The 19,464-nt window shown below is 49.8% G+C and overlaps 1 protein-coding gene across 1 annotated transcript in view; it reads right to left on the bottom strand.

Moving 5' to 3' along the window:
• Positions 1-790: 790 nt before the first annotated feature.
• The window catches only part of Ice1 (interactor of little elongation complex ELL subunit 1), a 40,932-nt gene continuing 22,258 nt past the window's right edge, over positions 791-19,464 (bottom strand). Inside the window, exons 12-19 of the mRNA XM_075975718.1 lie at positions 17,372-17,781; positions 10,832-15,481; positions 10,191-10,359; positions 7,087-7,247; positions 5,606-5,796; positions 4,396-4,502; positions 2,536-2,634; positions 791-1,394 (exon numbers count right to left, since the gene is read on the bottom strand). Of these exons, the coding sequence (XP_075831833.1) occupies positions 1,189-1,394; positions 2,536-2,634; positions 4,396-4,502; positions 5,606-5,796; positions 7,087-7,247; positions 10,191-10,359; positions 10,832-15,481; positions 17,372-17,781 (5,993 nt within the window). The 3' untranslated portion in view covers positions 791-1,188. The remainder of the gene's footprint in view (positions 1,395-2,535; positions 2,635-4,395; positions 4,503-5,605; positions 5,797-7,086; positions 7,248-10,190; positions 10,360-10,831; positions 15,482-17,371; positions 17,782-19,464) is intronic.

Here is a 19,464-nt window from a genome sequence, read left to right as displayed (position 1 = left end):
TTTGTACTGAACAGTTAAAAATTATTTACCTGTTTCCTTGCCATCCACGTCCCTCCACCTACCAGGTACTGTAGAAATAATGGGCCCAGGCAGCCAAATTAGTATCCTGGGAGTGGAAAAGGGCTTTCCCGACACGCAGACTGCGAGTAGCTTGCCTCTGACCGTGGGCTGGTCTGCAGCGCCTCTGCAGTGCCCCCTGGTGGCCAAGACGTAAAAACATTTCTCTTCCACAACTGCATTGGATAAACTGCACAGCCACATTGCTTTGTTTTTATACAAACAACAAAATGAGCCATCTCTGAGCCAGCACAACAGCTCCAAGGACACAGTGCACCCAACCTGACCACAGAGGCATGCCCAGCCCGGGGCTCCACCCAGCTTCAGCTTCACTCCGCCTGAAGCTGCCTCACCTCGAGAGAGCCGTCCAGCACTACGGTGGCTTCTGCCCTGCAGATGTGCCATGGGGAAGAACAGTATGGTAGCCAGATTGGAGCTGGTGCTGGTGGGCTGTGGAAAATGCCGCTGTCCACGGAAACTTCCAGAGGTGCTCAACCACTGGATACCCCAAACATGCAAAGCCTGACCCTTTGGTCTCACTTGCAACCCACTCAGTCATGGTTGTGAGAGCTACTCAATAAGCGGGTGAGAGTTACCAGAATCCTTGCCAGCTCAGGCATGAACCATAAGTGACCAGCAAAGCCTACAGAGAACCATTCCACTCCACAGTCGGGGAGATATCTTCATCCCCACTAGGATGGGACACCAAGCATCACACATAACTAACCAGAACAACAGTGCATATGGCTGGCTTTTATTTTTTATTATAAAAACACATACAAGAATTTTAAGAAATGATGAATAAGACAAATTATAATCACAGTGAGTTATTAAACCCATTTCTATGTACAAGTATAAAAATTCCGAAAGTGGAATACCATCCAATGTAAGACACATCACAGATAGCACTGTCTATCTATGCACAGACCACAGGGCTCTGCTGCCTCCGAGTGGCCATCCCCACAGTCCAAACGGGAGCCTTGCACTGCCATCCACCTGCTTTCCGCCTTCTCTGCTGGACTCTTAGCTGAAGGCAGATTAACCCTTACAACAGGTGTCAAGGCACTCCTCTGCACAACGACCAAGACCTTAGGGGGACCCCTCCTCCTCAGGGAGCCGAGCCTCCCTCACTCAGGGTGCAGAGCTTCCTGCTGAGTCAGCTGAGCCCTCGGCACTCAGGGAGCCAACCTCCTCCAGGCAGCTGACGATTGCGGACGGAATAGTGTTAGACGTCTGTGTCCGCCAAGCTTCCAGGATCTTGGATATCTCTGCTGGGTTGCTAGGACTCAAGTCACAAAGAGCATAAACAGCTGCCAGCTGTACACCCCACGGGATATCTGAAAAGAAAGTTCAGATCCGTCATGACACAGCGACAGGAAGCATCTGTTCTTCAGAGTCTCCACTCAGACATGGATTGTTTTCTGCCAGCAATGAAAATTAAATTCCAAAGAAAAATGTCTCCCAATAAAAAAGTTCATTCAAGATACAAAGGAAAACTAAAAGTCAGAGCTCCCCGTAATCTGAGCAATGGCTGTCATAAGGAGGGTGGAGCTCCTCCGGTCCCATGAAGCTGTAAAAACACATGGATCCTGAAACAGCCAACAAAACTCAAACCATCCTCCAGGGCGGTCTCTAAGTGGATCAGACATGAAAATCATGATACAAAAGACCAAAGAAAAACCTGTCCTTGTGCCACACTGACAGCGGATGAGAGCCAGTGTGACTCTAGGCCAGTGTGATTCTTATGTCAATCTGACCCCAGGCCAGTGTGACCCCAGGTGAGTGAGATTCCATAGCTGAAGTGACTCTAAGGCCTGATCAGTGTGACTCCAAGACCACTGTGACCCCAGGTCAGTGTGACTCTAGGCTAGTGTGTCAGTGTGAGTTTAGTCTTAGAGCCATTACCCCTATCTTGGCAAAAGTTTAATTTTTAAAATATAATTTATTAATTCATAATTTAGTTAATGTAATTCATTGAAATTTAAATTTAGGAGCTAAAGTTCATTATTAAGCATGTACCTCTGTATTCTACCTTCTGTGAACAAGGCAGGGATAAAGAAGGCAAAGCATAGTTTAGGCTGAGTGTCCCGCATCCAACGCACATCCTCAGGCCTAACCATGACATTCATTAGAGATCCTGTATGCCCTCTATACACAGCAAAGGCAATCCAGCAGAGCACTTTAATAATTTCATGTACTAAGTTTCCTGGCAAGGAATTTTACAGCTATAGAATTTTGTCAGTGCCCAGAAAGTCTCAATTTTTCAAATAAGGTAATGCTCATTCTCTGTCAAAGGCAAACACCAGAGAAACCCATGTGTCTAAACTGATCTCAAGACTCAGGGAAAGCATAGACCATGGCTCCCTTTGGGACCATGAATGTCAAAACCACATGATTGTCAAGTTAGAGGGGCATTGGCTCATGTCCTCAGAACAGGCAGGGAGAGCAGTTTGAGGGACATGAAATCCACACTCTTACCTTCATCCTGAGCGTGTTGTATGAACATACCAATAACTGAGCTGATATTCTTCACAGCAGTTGGAAATCCTTCCTTCAAACCCAACTGGCCTAATCGACCTGAAGAAACAAAATACAATAAATGTAGGCTTCAGTAAATGCTAGTCAATATTCCTAGAAACTGTAAGTTCATGTTGTAGTTTAACTGTAGCAGGAGACAACATTCAGCGAGACAGCTGAGGCCACAGAACTCACAGCGTGACCCACCCTGCCCTCCAGGAGACATTCTGAGAAGGGCTCACCACCTCTTACCATGCAGAAGCACAAAACACCTCCTGCATTCTTAGGTAGTATGCTAACTACTTTTATGTCACCTTGACGTAAGATAAAGTCATCGAGAAGTGAGAATGCAGTTGAGAAAATGCCTCCATGAGATCAGTCTGTAGGCAAGACTGTAGGGCACTTTCTTAGTTAATGACTGATGTGGGAGGCTCCCACTGGTGGTCCTGGGTTCTCTGAGAAAGCGGGCTAAGCAAGCTAGTAAACAGCACTCCTCCATGGCCTCTGCATTAGCTCCTACCTCCAGGTTTTTGTCCTGACTTCCTTTAACGATAAATTATAATGTGGAATTGTAAGCAAAATAAACCCTTTCCTCTCCAAGTTGCTTTTGCTAATTAAGACAGGTAGCAATGCAGAAATGGATTTAAATAGTGGTCACCACAAAAAATGTGAGACAGAAAACTTTACCAGGGTAACAGGGAAGGCTGGCATTTGCCAGCACGGGCCGTCTTACTCCCTTCTCCCCCTGCTCTGGGATAGAAAGTCACTAACCAAGGGTCTGAGACTGTGCCCCATAGAGTACATGGGATCACCAGGCCCGTGCCTGTCCAGGCATTGATTTGGCTCTCGTGAATATCCAGCCTTTTGCTGTTGCTGGTTCTCACGTTCTCATATTAGGTAACATAATACCACACACATTTTTACTTATTCGCACCCAGGCAAGCTTCTGTCTCGGATGTTTTACACACGTGCCAAGCACAGCACCACTGACTAGTGTGAGGCTCATGAGGAGGCATGCGTGCGGGTACGGGACAGTCAGCAGGCCATGGCACTGCCCACTGTGTACTTGTTCAGGCGGCACATTCCCGAAGGGTGACATTATTCAACAGTGTTGCCTTTGGCGTTTAATTAGCCAAAGGGCTCTTTGAACAAACCAGGATAACTTTGGTTTGTGCCCCTCAGGAGGAAGGGAGCATCTACAGGTCAAACAAAATATGAAGGCTGTTAAAGAACAGAGAGTACTTCTGATGATCTGGAGGAGTGGAGGCTGCCACAGGAGGCAAAGAGGAACAAAGTAAGTGAAAGTGAAATCTTGGGGTTTCCATGAGGAATCCAGAGGCCTTCTCCAGAGTTTACAGTGAGGAGAGTCTGGGTCTCAGTTCAATCAAACAGGGACTTTGATTTCTAGAACAATCTGAAGTGATCTACTTAGACTCTATAACTGGGAGGGCTGATAAGGAGGTACGTAAGTTGTGGCCCCCAAAATTGAATGGAAGCCCTCAGGTTCAGCACCTGTGCCTTTGCCTACTGTGTTATCTTGCTGACCTATGATGTTATTTTAGACCACTGTGTACTTGGTAGCAACTCAGTGTGTGTGTCGCCATGACCTCTAGAATCAGAAATCAAGCACACTACCATGGAGCAGCTAAGTCTCTGACACAAATGGCTGAAGGACTCAGGGTAGCGAGAGAAAGAGTCAGGAGCACAACGAAGCGCAACCTTGCGAGGAGAGGCGCTGCAGAGCCAGTATGTCAGCATGCTCAGTCCCCACCAAGGGCCTAACCAGAACTAGGGGGGCAAGGCAGGCAGACAGCGACTTACCGATCAGCCTGAGCACAGACGCCACAATAACGTCAGGGGTGTATGCAATGTTCGAATGTCCTTTCCGGTACTTGATCCACTTGTCCATTACAGGCCACAGCTCCTTACTAGAGAACAACATGACAGATACATGCCCGTCACTGCGCAAACAGTACGCACAGTCCCACAGTACAGCTCCTGTAATTCTGCTTTTCTTTCCAGCCCCCAACCCCTTTCTGATTACAGAAGTAAATGGCATGGCGAGAGAACAGGGATGGGAGGGAAGAACGAGGTCTGGAGTCACTGAGAGGACAAGGACAGAGCACTCGACAGGCGCCGGCTCTGGTCCCTCCTCTGATACTCAGAAAGAATGGCCCTGCATCCCTGAGCACATCATGCATCCTCAGACAGGCACCAGGCAGAGCTCTGCCATTCCTTATGTGGGGCTGACTGTGACACGCTCCTCTATGTCTGTGTACAAAGACCTCACAGACAGGACCCTTGACACAGTTACCACTCGAAAAACAGACCTCGGGGCAGTTCTCACCGTGGGACTGATGTCTGTCTTTCCTGGGCTCGGGAGAGTGAAAACACACCTCTCCCGCACAGACAACTCCGTGCAGAGGTGACCCTCACAGAAACTAAGTATTTCAAAGACACAAGCCACACACTGTGTGGTGAGCAGTTTAGTGTCATATTCTCTCTGAAAGCAGGCTTTCTTGACCAGAATTCAAAAACAATTTTTTTTATATGGGGGACAATTTTCTCCTCTCTCCAGGGATAGAGAGAGCATGGTTAGATGCACAGACGAGCAGAGAAAGCCGTCTGGGACAGCAGACACCCTGTCCTATTGCAGAGCAGCTAGCTTGTCATTGGCACACTGTTGCTCCTCTGGGTTTTCTGGCCTATGGGGGCATGAAAGTAATGAGTGCACACTGCCCCAGCTTGTATTCGCTGAGGTGCCTGTGCTGATGTCATTCTGGAGAGGTGACTGAGCGCAGGCCCTCATGTCTGAGTCACTTCCCTTGGGGCGACATGACATTACTGGGAATAGTGAAAGTAGTTAGTAGCATACAGAGAAACAAAGCAGGGGGATTTGGGTGACTCAGATATTCTAGGAGCATATCTGTTAACTCCTATGGAAATAAGTGGTTGGTATTTCAAGTGCCTTGTGTAAGAAAGGTCCCCCTCCCTTTCCCCAGCTCTACGTTCAACCAGCAAAGCTGCTCACCTTATGATGTTATCATGCGTCCAAATCCACCTCTGGTGGCAGCAGAGGAGATCAATGGCGAATATGTATTCCCAAATGTTTGCACTGAGGTCCTCACCAAACTCTTCACTTGACTGAAACTCTGTTTTGGGGCATAGCTGTATGGTCAAAAGCAGCTTAGAAACCACGATTCCAACATCTATGGGAGCATTCTAGCAAACAAAAACAAACACATTAAAAAGAACATCTTGGGATGCTAGCAACCTGAGATTGTAACAGCAATCTGATAGGCTGCCATCTACCCAAAGAGTGAGAGCTAGAAACTAGTTGTCACAGTAAAAGCTCCTGGAGCCACGATCTGCACCAATCAGAGAAGAGCTGAGCTGTGATCCAGACAGAAGCACAGACTGCAGTCGGTACAACCAGGGAATTGAGGTCATAAAACGCGGACTAACACTTAAAATTGTATAAACTCTGCGCCTCTACAAACGCTGATGGCGCCAGCCCCCTTCACTTCTGGGCTTTGGCTGTTCCATTCTCACCCATGTGAGCCGCTTAAGCACCCCCTGCCCTGTTGAGTAACAATCACACGGAGACAAAGGCATATCAGACAGTACCCAGTTTTGTTTCTAAGAACATTAATATGACTTTGTGGCAAAAAGCTTCCTTTCCCTGAGGGGCCCAGGGTGGGACTGCAGGGGACTGTGCACACCAAGCAACTCCCAACACGGCTGCACTGCTCAGGATCCCACCAGCACGAAAGCAGATCCTGGGCCAAACGTGGGCTCAGACCAACACAGAGGGGAGCCGGAGCTTGGAAATCTGTGAGCTACCGGCACTTCTCAGGTTTCCACAAGAGCATACATCTTCTTGGAGAAGCTGGTGACTTTACAAGCTGAGAAGATGCAGAACCACATTCTAATACTTCTCGCCACATTGACCTATCTAAGAGTCTGCAGCAGTACTAACTATGCAAGACGCTGTGGTTAGAGCTAAGGTACCTGGCACCAACACGATGAGTTACAATGTCTGAGAGACAGCCTTTATCATGGGAACAAACATTCAATGAAGCTCATATTCCATATTCCCAACTTGACTTCTAACAATCCAAAGTTAAGGGCTTAACAAGAGTCTACTTGCTAGAGCTGTAGTTTTCGAGGAACGTATCATTTATGATTACTTAAAATGCTGCTAACTAAATGAGTCAAGTTTACAAAGACCTCTCGCTTAGGAGATGTAATCTGTTGTATGTGCCTTAACACGACACTCGTCAGTGGTCAAATTACAGTCATGTCTACTTTTAAAATTGTTACCTGATTTCTGAATGGAACAGGAATAACAAAGCTAAAAGCTTTAAAAACTGGGTTAACTTTAAACCTTAAAACCAAGTACTGCTGTATAGCAAGTCATCATCTCTATACACAGAAGCCCTTTGTGGACTGTGTCATCTCCATGGAGTGAACATGGAGGTGCTGCAGAAAAGAAATAAAAACCGAGTGTACCTTTTCCCAGCTGAGAAATGCTCTCAAGCAGTTCAGAACCTCCCCTCTGGCACGCTGCCTGGCAACCAGCTGCATGGCTTGACTAACGGCTGACTGGGAGAGAAACACTTCACGCCACATGTTGGCAATGAATAGCGTCAACTTCTCAGATTCTGGAAAGTCTGTAAGAAAGAGAGGGATAAAAAGAGAGACTTTATGTCTCACCTAAGAAACTGATTTAAAAACTAGGCACATATTTTACTTCACAGGTGCCTCTCACCCGGAGCAGACAGGCTTGTGAGTGGATGGTCAGTGGGGCTCTCTCAGAATTCGCTCTTCCTCCCTCCCCGTCTTGGGTACTTCTTTGAGTTTTGAGAGACAGGCCTCATTCTTTAGTTCAGACCGGCCTCAAACTGGTGGCAAACCTCTCACCTCAACCCCCTAAGTGCTGGGATTATAAGAGTGAGTGGCCATGTCTGGCTTGGCATACTGTTAGCTAGACTTTAAGCCTAAAAAAACGGTCAACAACTGTGTGGAAATGAATTCTCTTGAAATATGGTGTATCAAATAGGAAAATTCTGAGCCTGAAGCAATGTGAAAGCAAGATGCTTTACCTTCTCTCCATCAGTGCACCCTTCCTCCCGGCCAATCCACTTTCCACATTACATTTGATAGTTTTGTACAGGTTTAACATACAACAGTTTCTAAAGCGGAACAATTGTTTAACATTTGTACTTATTGCTGCAAATTCTTACTGTCCCGGCTTTTCTCTTCTTAAATAAACTTGAAAAACAGTAACATAAAACTTTAAAGAGTACCTCCTTCCCAGATGGAACACCCCAATCCGTTTGCTATCGCTACAAATCAAGTTGGTATTACTGCTTCAGTGTGCCATGTATAACTTCTGAGATCTGTCCATGGTGCTGATGCACAGCTAGGCAGTATTCAGCTGTTCAACAGACAACAGCGTGCTGTCCTGTCCATTCAGCCACTGGCAGACATTTGTTTCCAACTACAGGATATTATGAATTAACATCATAAATATCTGTGTTCTCAAGTCTGGGTAAGGATGTCTCCATTTCTGTTGGATAAGTACCTACAAATGGAACTTCTCAGTACGTAATAAATTGAGTGTCTTAATTTTACAAACAAAACCAGTTTTCCAATGCAGCTAACATGAGGAGTTCCGTCCTGTTTGTCATGAAGACATAGCTGATTAAAGCTTTCCTCCCCTTTGTCAGTGTTCCCAGGAGCAAAGGGTGAGTGGGCCAGAGCACAACCATAATGCACTGCTTTGATGTGCTGCTGTGCAGCCTGTTACTCTGATGCCCCTCCTAGGCCTGACCCACATTCTTCACTAGACAGAGAAATTTTCCCGGAGTCCTGTCCTGGACTATGAAATCCACCTTCCAAGTACAATCCTTGCTCAACAAATAGTTAATGGCTATAAGCAGTGCATTTTTCTGGGTGGGACGGAATCTGTCCACTTAGACTGTCATGCCACCTCCTGTGAAGTCTGCGTGGTCTCTCATGCAGGCTGTGGCACGAGCTTCAAGGAAGCGTGCCCGCAGAGGTGTGTGTGTCTGTGTATGTGTGCGCTTCCTGCATTGGAGCCCTCACACTTTTGGCATTACCTGCTTATGTTCTAGGGAACACAGTCTGGTCTCCTCTGGAAGGGAAGACAGTATGTTAAATTTCCAGAGTCTACTGATGAGCCACTGCCATACCCAGGAGCATATGATGCTAATGGGGGAAGATGGGTTAACATTCAAGGGAAAAAGGTTTCCACGTTTAATCTGGTGCTTAGTAAATGAAGAACAAAAGGCAAACTTAATTAAGCAATTAAGACAGATTCAGCAAAGATGGGATAAGAATAGAAGAGAGAGATAAATGCCTGTAACTTCTTGGGATTGGTTTTGGGGAGGGTTTGAAAAGGAGTTAGAAATATGGAGAAGGAAAAGGAAAAAAAGTTGTTTTATTCATCACCCAATGAGAGAAACACATATTCACAGCATACAGGATGTCCTACATCCGGTCTGAGTGACCCTGTGTCTGGTGAGAACAAGAAATTCACACTGGCTAGAGCAGACTCCTCTACTCTCTGCTACTTGCCTTTGTGTTCCACGTTACCATGGTCTGTAGCCCTCCCATGGCCACACAGCACACATCCCAGAGTGGGTTAGGAAACAAATCAGTGAGCAGACCCTGTGGGCACACTCACATCGACTTGCTGGCACGAGGCTATGCCGTGTGAGGACAGACCCTGTGGGCACACTCACATCGACTTGCTGGCACGAGGCTATGCCGTGTGAGGACAGACCCTGTGGGCACACTCACATCGACTTGCTGGCACGAGGCTATGCCGTGTGAGGACAGACCCTGTGGGCACACTCACATCGACTCGCTAGCACGACACTATGCCGTGTGAGGACAGACCCTGTGGGCACACTCACATCGACTTGCTGGCACGACACTATGCCGTGTGAGGACAGACCCTGTGGGCACACTCACATCGACTCGCTGGCACGACACTATGCCGTGTGAGGACAGACACTGTGGGGACACTCACATCGACTCGCTGGCACGACACTATGCCGTGTGAGGACAGACCCTGTGGGCACACTCACATCGACTTGCTGGCACGACGCTATGCCGTGTGAGGACTGATGGTTTGCTGCCACAGTTGAGGCTGAGGAAGTGAGGCCAGCCCTGCTCCTCCACCTCCTCATCATTACTAAGGTACATCTTTCCACGAGGCTACAAATCCATCTTACAGCTACTGTCATTTAGCCAGGGCACAGCAATACGGATGGACAGTCACTATACAAGGATTCCCATTATTTTGCAGTGCAAAAATAAAGCAAACATAGAGTGGACAAGAGACAATCTACATACAAATGAAAGCACACATGCCAATGTAAGTAAGCGTGAGTCAGACACCAGTACGGTTACGGTTGGGGATAATTCGTCACTTAAACCCTCTAATACAGCACAACTATTTTTTTTTCTTAGACAGTATTTCTACATCAGCCTGGCCCCAGACTCACGGAGATGAAAAATATCCTTTTAAAGAGGTGAAAATGTGACAGAAGCCCTTCAACACGAGTGCTGCAACCTGAACACACCTTCTTTCAGAAGGCTGTAGCAGAACAAGCGAGCTCTTTCCAAGTCTCCCAGCTGCCGACAGATGCCCACATATACTCTGCACAGTGCATGGATGTAGCTATGGTCCAGAGATGTCTTCTGAACCTTTAGCTCTGAGAGAATAGAGCGAAGTAAGTACTCTCCTAAATGCTAGATTGGGGAAAAGATAGAAGAATTAGGTTAGCGATGCAAGAACCAATCCTAACCAGGTATCTATCAGACACAGGAACTGCTAACAGGATGTCTAGCATGGCAGCCATGGGCACAGCCGGAGCCAAGCTACAGACACCACATCAAGTCTATAAATGCACCTACTTGCCTATGATGACATGGTTGCCACTCAAATAAATTACGGTTTACTGGTTTATGCTAAGAACCCATGTGTGTAAGTATGCGTGTATGTACATTACCTAAGGCTAATTCTATCTCCATTTTTGCTTATTCTACTATTTTTCTCCGCAGGTTTATGTGTCAAGCCTCCACTGTATTTCTAATCTATAGATGTGGGCTAGAAATAGACAAACTTTAATGCTGAGGGGTCATCTTCAGTGCCGCCTGCACCAGCCCGTCCCTGCCAGACCCTCATGCTTCATACACCCTCACTGAGAAAGGCTCCGCATACCTTGTTTGTCGTGCTAAATTCATAAACAACTTCCTTCTCTTGGTCTCTCATGACAGGCTTTTTGGAGATATTGCCCACATACACGTGACTACGGATGACAGGCAGCAGGTCAAAGGGGGACTCGGCAATCTTCCTCAGAGCCCGAGCAATGGCTATGCTATAGGACTCCGCCATGTCCCGTGGTCTGGCAAGCAGCACTGATGCTGGACTGCAGACCAGGGCAGCAGTTTGCTCTTCCTCAGCTGGGACAACATGGGCTGGTGAGATTCCTGATGGGGGGTCCTCCGGGACGCCTTCTGCGGTGGCCCGGCTGGGGTCCGCCTCTGGGGACTCACTGTCCAGGCGCAGTCTCTTAGGGCTCCTCAGTATGGACGCTGCCAGGGTCCTTTTCCCACGGGCATCCTGCTGGACGTCCTGGGACTCACCTTGGCTACTGTCACCACCAGAGCTGCCCCCCGTCAGGACAAAAGCAGTTGATGTTGAGGTGATGGCTTTGAGGCCTATGAGGGCGCTGACACGCCCCGGCAACACCTTTCCGTCCACAGAGGAGCCTCGGGACAGCTGCATGTTCCCTTTGAGGAGGCTGAGGGTCCGGGCCCTGGCAGACAACTCTGGGTACATTGTGTCAAGGATTTTTACGGAATTTTCCTGCGGCCCACTCACAGCAGCATGGCCAGGCGCACAGGACGGGAGCCGGCCGGGCACAGGAAGGGCGTGTTTTGGGGTGGCAGCACAGAACTGCAGAGGAGAGGACACTATCCTCCCGCTGGCTGCTGCGGTAGACGGGGATGGAGAAGGATTCAGGGGGGAAGCCTGCTGGAGTTCTTCAGGCCACGGGGACAACACGGGAGGTCCTGAAATCTCACACAAGGGCGAAATGCGGCCAGCAGGTGAGGTCAGTGAGGACGGACTAGAACTTGATACCAGAGGAGACAGTGGCCGTGATGTCCTTGGAGGTGTGGCTATCAGTGGGGGGAGCAGGGGAGGCAGTGGAGGCCCCACTTCTTGCCGGATCCTGCTCAGAGCATCAGGGGAACCGTGGGTAGGAGTGGACACATCTGCACCTGCCGTGGTGGACTGAGCTTGGCCTCTTGCTGTTTCTGTGTTTGTTCTTTCTCCTGATTCTGGCTGAGGGCCTTCACTCGGATGCATTTCCGCTCTGTTGTTCAGTCCTGGAGTCTTTGCTAGTTTGCCTGACTGATCTTTGTTGGAAATCTTTGACCGAGTCTTGCTCTTCCCAAGTGGTTCTAACTTCCAGTTATAGTAGGTGTGATCAGATGCCACCTTCTCGGTCTCTAGCGTTTGGTCATATATCTGAGAACGAATCCAGATGCTGGGCTTCACGGGCCTGTTCCGAAGACGACTCTTATCAAAGTTGGCACTCTGTCCACCACTGGAAACATCCTCCTGGGCACCAGGGAGACCACCAGCACATGGAGGCTCTTGAGGTAGAGGGCCAGCAGGACTGGCTTCAGGGGACTTCTCCACAGAACCATGGTCTAGGCCTCCCAGATCCTGAGAAGCAAACGCTTCCAGAGTGTCACAAAGGACGACCTGCTCCATATCAGGGGAGATGGCCACGCCACTGATGATAGTCCAGTTGTCCCCCTTTTCGATCACAAGGTCTTGATTCTTATTTATAAGTACACTTATAACTTCGGAGGTCACCGCGGAGATCTGATAGCGAAACGCCGTCTCTGTCACACAGGCAGGGCTCTGCTCTCTCCTTGGTGGAGCTGGAGAGTCAGAGCTCAGGGCCAAAAGCTCCTCAGGTTCTGCCAGGCCCTCCTCCCCACTGCTGGGGCAGTCCTCGTAGTTGGTCTCATTCTCAGATCTGCTCTGAATGTGCTCAGGGTCAGACCTGCCACTCAATGGGGAGCTGCCACCCGCATCCGCATCCATAGCTGCTGGTCCAGGGAGCTCTGCAGGGTGGGACATGGAGCTGGACGCTTCCTCGGGCGGAGTGTTCTCTGTTAGCTCTTCAGCAGTCTGGCTGTGATGCGCACTTGAGGGTAGCACATGCTCGGCATCCTTCCCTCCGCCCCCAGACTCGAGGGGAATGTCAGACGGCACTTGTGGAGGACACTGGGCATGCTGGCTTGGGTTCTCGACACAGGAGGCTTCTCCCTCTGACTCCACCCACACTTCTGAGGCTCTGAGTATTTCTTCTTCATGGAACCTTTCCCCATGGCTCTTACTGAAGATTTCATTTTGCTTGAACTCTTTATTCATTTCTTTATCTGGAGTTCCTCTGCTAGAACATTCTGAAGTAGAGGCCCTTGAACTATAATCCCTTAACTGACAACTTTCAAGAAACATAACCACCTCTGATGTAGAAAGCTTGTCCATGTAAAGAAAGGTGCTTAAGTTACATTCCTGCAGAGCTGAGGTCAGATCACCTACATCTGAGACCCCAGGTTCTGGGTCTCCCAAAGGTCTCTGCGAGTCTCCTGCTGCATCCTGCTGCCTGGGCCCCATGACAGCTTCAGCCTCATCCTCTCCGTCGCTGCAGCTGAAGGACTCATCCTCTGCCTCCGTGGACTTTCTCTGCTCTCTGATGCCTGTGTAGCAGTAGGAAGTTCCAGGAAGACTACTTTGGGAGGCACTCTGCGTCTCCTCATCTGCGCTGCCAAGAACTGAAGGACAGACAGGGTCAGTGGGGACACGGGCTCTGAGAACCGCTCTGCTTGGCACTATGGGAGGCGTACTGACATTTTGTGGAGTACTACAAGAATCTCTTGCAACTGCAGGGGCTTCAGTGCTTGCCTGGTGATGAGCTCCACAGGGCATTTGTCTAGCGGGACAGTTTCTGGATGTTACCTCAGCTGGAAGTAGCTTCCCAGCCTCCAGCCTACTGGCACCTGACGGGGTGGTATGGGGAGAGCTCCTGGGCTTCTGCAGTAGGTCACTCACGATGCTCTGGCTCTGGATGAGGTTGTCTGCAGAGGAAAAAGGTAACTTATCTGTAGAACCAAAGTTCTCTGATGACACAGAACCACTTGGAGAATCACAACTTGACTTTCGCCAAGACACAGAAACCTCTGGAGTTGGGCTTTCCTCATCAGCTATCCTGCCAGTGCCCTGTGCTGTGGGGTCCCCGTCTCCAGCACACTCCGATACAGATGACATAGGATCCGTGTCCTCACTACTGTCTACAGAGGGACTCGGTGTGCTCCCAGGTAGCTGCCAGTGCTCTAGGCTGCTACTCCGCACCGTCTCGGGTCTTGCCTGTTTTGTTATGACTGACACTTGGTTTGGCAGCAGAGCGGCGGCTGCTCTGCCTCCCCGAGGGACAGCACTTTCTTCAGGAGGTCTCAGCGCTGCTGTCAGTCTGCTGCTCTGTGAGGCTGGCTTCGCCTTCTCCAGCTGAAGCCTGCTCTTCTGCGGATGTTCTGTGTTGGCCCTGGGACTGCCTTCCCCACCTGTCCTCAGGACAGCACTCCGGTGCCATGAGGTGCTGTCGGCAGAACCAGGGCTCCTCCTGGTGAAGCCAGCCTGAGGGCGTGCTAAGGAAGTCCAGTCTGACTTAGGCAGGGTGAGCGCAATGCCTGGGCCTCGGTCTCCACACTGCCCACTTCTCACTGGCTTCTGAAATACTGACTGGGGAAGTGGGTGTGTATTCGCTGTGCTTGTAAACAGGTTTCCAGGCTCCGGGCCCCTGCTCTTCCAGTTACTAAACATAGATGCTCCTAGTTTTGATTTGGGACTCAGAGCAGGCAGGCGGTTCTCTGGGTCATTTGCTTTTGGAAAATGTGCTGCTGGCTCAGACCACAGAAGAAATGTGTTTACAGGTCTAGTTGATGACTTCTGTTCTACATGAGGCAGGTCTGTGCAGGTTACCTCTGCTGGAGTCCGTGTACTGACATAGCCTAGCTGTGAAGCCTTGAGGTTACTGCAGACAGACCCTGGCACAGAGGTAGACAAGGAGGAGGAAGGAAGACTGTCTGAACGGTCACACCCTGCTGCGGCTGCGCGAAGGCCTGACTCCAAAGTAGACTCCTGCACATCTTTTTCCTTTCTCTGAAAATGGCCAGAATCCATCGCACGGTGTGACCTGGAAGCAAATTCACCAGGGAGTGTCCATTTAGTAAATTCTGACTGCGGTGAGCATGCTTTTGATGGCAGCGTTTTTCCTTCAGATCCTATGAGTTCCCTGAACGTCCTCTTGCCCAGGGAAGAATAGCACACCTCTGACTCTCCAGCTCTGGTATCCTTCTTCCGTGCTGGGCTTCTGGACGCCCTCTCCACCCACGGTCTCCTGTTCTGCGTAAGCAGCCCTTTCCCGACTCGCACAGATTTACCCATGTCCTGGGCCTCTGCCTGTTCTTCTGCCTCTTCTACGATGTCTCCCCTATGCCTCCCAAATGCAGGCGATGCTATCCAGTGCCTTCCCCATGCTGGAGAAGATGTGGCGGGCTCTCCCAGTCCTCTTCTGCCGTCACATCCAACAGGGGCCACTCTGTTTGCAGCCTGGGCAGCTTCCAGGGGCCTGGGCTTTTCCAGGCATGCGTCACTCCTTTTCAGTTTTTCAAGCAAGTCAAGGTAACTCCGAGACTCCGCTGTGTAATCCTCTGAAGCTGCCTCCGCAGAGGTTCTGAGTGGGGCGGAGTCAGTGTCGCTGGAATCTGTGAACTCTCCTAAGAAGGATTCCTTCAAGTGACAGAAAACACACAGTCATACGGATGCTCAGCAGAGCTGACCGTCAGAACAACGAAACACGTTTGCAAGAGTGGGTGCGTGAAGAAAGTCTAAAGCCATACTTGTGAAGGCTGGGCCAGGCTCTGCTGTGGTGCTTGTACTCCCTGGTCCTTGAGGAAGCTGGCTCCCGCTCCTAGTCCTTTCCCATGACCCAGGCTCCTAACCAGGCCAGGCGGGGTTTGTCCTCCTAGCTCTGCACTCTGTTAAAGGGGAGGCTCTCTCTACTGAGGCCCACTGGCCTCCAGCTCCATCACCCTTTGCTTCCTCTCTGCACTCACACTCAGGACAGCTGCTGAGCCATCTCCTCTCCTTACTTAGCTGTCTCCCTCTCCACCATGTTCTCTAGTCAGTAGAATCACCTCTGCTCCAGAAAGTTTCCTCCATCCCAACTAGGAGCTCTCTTATGTCATCAAACTGCACTTCCCATGCAGAAGGGAAGGGTGAACTCAAGTGCCAAAACATAACTCCCTAGTGTAGAATCCCATTGTCAAGGCTGGGATCTGCAAGGCCTCTCCCCGGCTGTCCCCACAGTCGCTCCACCTGTCTTTCTTCCTGGCCTCTACTTTCACTTATTGGCTGGGAGCAAATCCAGGGCTCTGACTGGACCCCTACCTTTTCTATATGCTTACTGAACGTCTCCACAGGCACACGGCTCTGCTGCACACAACCACAGGCGCTAAGTGTCTGTGTCCTACCCATCTCCACTGCGGCACCATGTGCTTGATCTCAGATGAGAGAGTGCACAGGTGAGAATCAGCAGGTAAAGCAATGGGCACCTGTAGAATTCCCCAGCCTGAGACAGTTCAGATCAGCTGTTTCGTGACTGCTGCCACTGCACCTCCCCCGGAGACCACACTCCTCAAGTCTTTAACAAATGGCCCCAGTGCCACGACCTCTATACAGAGAGTAAGAACTAGTCCTGACCCACATTCCTCCTGCTTCTGAACTGTCAATCTGCTTCTATTCAGACTGTAACTAAACAGGAACTGAACAGAAACCCTGTCACAGTCCTTGCCTTTAGAGTCAAGAGTCTCCTGTCCCCCTAAAAGTGCATGAGTTTCTTAGGAAGTTTGCAAGATCCTTCCAGAGACAGCCTGGCTCAAGTTTTCCAAAGCCACATTCACCTTGTGTCACACAGCACTGTACAGCAGCCTCTCCCAAAACCCAATCACTCCTCAAAGTTTTCTTTAGGGGCTTCTGGCATCCAGAAAGACTCGCACAGCCTCCCTGCCAGCCTCTCCTCTGCAGAGCTCTGTCCTCCAAGGAAGAAGGTGCCCTGCAGCCCTGCAGACATCTGCTCACCAGAGGAGCTGTGTGCTCCACGCCTAGTCCTGATTCACAGGACAGCCCAACACTGCGTCTTCCACTACCTTTGAGCCCACAGTTCTGGGCTAGGTGTCTAGAATACAATTGCATGCCAAGACTCCTTAAGGGAGCAAACAGTATGTAAACTCTTAAAGACAGACCCAAAGGCGACTTCTCCTAGACCACGGGGGAGGAATGCAGACATGGAGAATTTTCTGTTTCTGGACACAGCCCATGTCTGCACGAATATGCTTCATTCTCTCCACGTCTATCATGTCCTAGGCACTAGCAATACAAATAAACTTTCTATATAAAAAGCATAATAAAATAAAATGTAACCTTCACACATAGTGAAGAAAATCCCACCACAGATGCTGATGCAGAGGCCCTGGCACAGCCTTTTATTTTCATATGCTACTTCATAGAAAAACTAGCTACAAAAATGAACAGTTTTGTCTAAATACACTAATATCTTTGAAATATCTTGGACATAAGACAAACATCCACATGAAATTAAAATTCAGAAAGCCAACTCACATGAGCCAGGGAGGAAGATAAAGAGCCCAGGTGTGGTGATGTCACTGGAGGCGGTGAGGGCACTGGAGACAGAAGAGGAGGGGGAAGCTTGAAGAAGTCAATTGCAGCTTGAAGATCATCGTCAAAAAAATGTTCATGGTCATAGACATTGGTGCTGTTGCCATCACCAGGCCTCTGCACTGAGACTTCGGGATGACTTTCTTCACAAAAGGCATGCTCAGCGCTAGGGCTTCTTCCACCAGGCTGCTCTTCTTCTGCACTTTCAGAGGAAGTGAAGTCACCCTCCACCTCCATAGACAGCTTGGTGAAGAAAGAATGCATATCAGAGGTCCTGGCAGGACTGCCTTGGCTTGGGAGCAATTCATCTTCCCCAGAAGCTCTGGATGCACTGATTTCTTTGGCAGGTTTTTCTGAGTAGGAGAAGCAGGCATCACATATTCAATGCCAGGAAAACTTACAAATTATATCCTGATAACAGGCCAAACTGCTAGTAGAAATAAGCCGAAATGGGCAGACAGCTTTAACAATGACATCAGTCAACTTCTAACATTATCGTATAGACTGGACAGGGATGCGCATGGACAGTGGTCCACTGAGGCACCACAACCCAGTGGGAAACACGGCAGCAGGGACAGAGGCCTTATTGCCTCATCACATACTGGAAGATGCTTTCCTTTCCACAAGGGTCTCACGCACCTGTACACAATGCCTATTTGACACTGGTTGGCTTCAGATCGCTTTTTTACAGAGGAGCATGGGGTTGCAGTGCACTGGGAAACAGCGGCAGAGAGAGGAGCATGGGGCTGCAGTGCATTGGGAAGCAGTGGAGAGAGGAGCATGGGGCTGCAGTGCACTGGGAAGTGGCAGCAGAGACAGGAGCATGGGGCTGCAGTGCACTGGGAAACAGCGGCAGAGAGAGGAGCATGGGGCTGCAGTGCATTGGGAAGCAATGGAGAGAGGAGCATGGGGCTGCAGTACACTGGAAAGCAGTGGAGAGAGGAGCATGGGGCTGCAGTGCACTGGGAAGTGGCAGCAGAGACAGGAGCATGGGGCTGCAGTGCACTGGGAAACAGCGGCAGAGAGAGGAGCATGGGGCTGCAGTGCATTGGGAAGCAATGGAGAGAGGAGCATGGGGCTGCAGTACACTGGAAAGCAGTGGAGAGAGGAGCATGGGGCTGCAGTGCACTGGGAAGTGGCAGCAGAGACAGGAGCACGGGACTGCAGTGCACTGGGAAGTGGCAGCAGAGACAGGAGCACGGGGCTGCAGTGCACTGGGAAGTGGCAGCAGAGACAGGAGCACGGGACTGCAGTGCACTGGGAAGCAGTGGAGAGAGAGAAGCATGGGGCTGCAGTGCACTGGGAAGCAGCAGTGGAGAGAGAGGAGCATGGGACTGCAGTGCACTGGGAAGCAGTGGAGAGAGAGGAACACAAGGCTGCAGTGCACTGGGAAGCAGTGGAGAGAGAGGAACACAAGGCTGCAGTGCACTGGGAAGCAGTGGAGAGAGAGGAACACAAGGCTGCAGTGCACTGGGAAGCAGTGGAGAGACAGGAGCATGGGACTGCAGTGCACTGGGAAGCAGTCGAGCTACACTGATGTGAAACAGATCAGAGAGTCATTAGTGGAGGGGGCAGTCTTTCTTATGCAAGAATTCCAGTAACTAAATGCAGAAGGAATGGGATTAAAAAAAGTCTTCAGTGGGCAAATTGGAAGCAAAGGAGCTCTACCATGGCTGCAACCCTCAGTGGGTAACAGTGTAACATATATTCTGTTACCAGTCCCCAGCACAGAGTGCTGAGCAGAAAAGGAAAGTGGAGTCTGGGACTGGATCCTGGACAGGTGGGAAATACACATTTTCCGTGAGCCCCACAATTAACAGGACTGGGAAAGAGTTCTCAGAGAAGTTTCCCACTGTTTAACTGATGCTTTGTGAAAATAAAAATAACATTGCTACTTTGTAGTACAGGAAGACTCCTTGGTCTCCCACCCATAAGACCCGACCTCCCATTGCTCTTCTGAGCTGCCACCAAAAGTTGACTGAATGTGCTGAGATCAGTCATACTGCGTCACAGTGTCGATACCACTGTCTGCTGTC

Source organism: Microtus pennsylvanicus, chromosome 6 (genome assembly GCF_037038515.1).
Source record: "Microtus pennsylvanicus isolate mMicPen1 chromosome 6, mMicPen1.hap1, whole genome shotgun sequence".
NCBI lineage: Eukaryota > Metazoa > Chordata > Mammalia > Rodentia > Cricetidae > Microtus > Microtus pennsylvanicus.
Note: the sequence above shows the minus strand (reverse complement) of the source record. Positions and strands in the feature narration are given on the sequence as shown.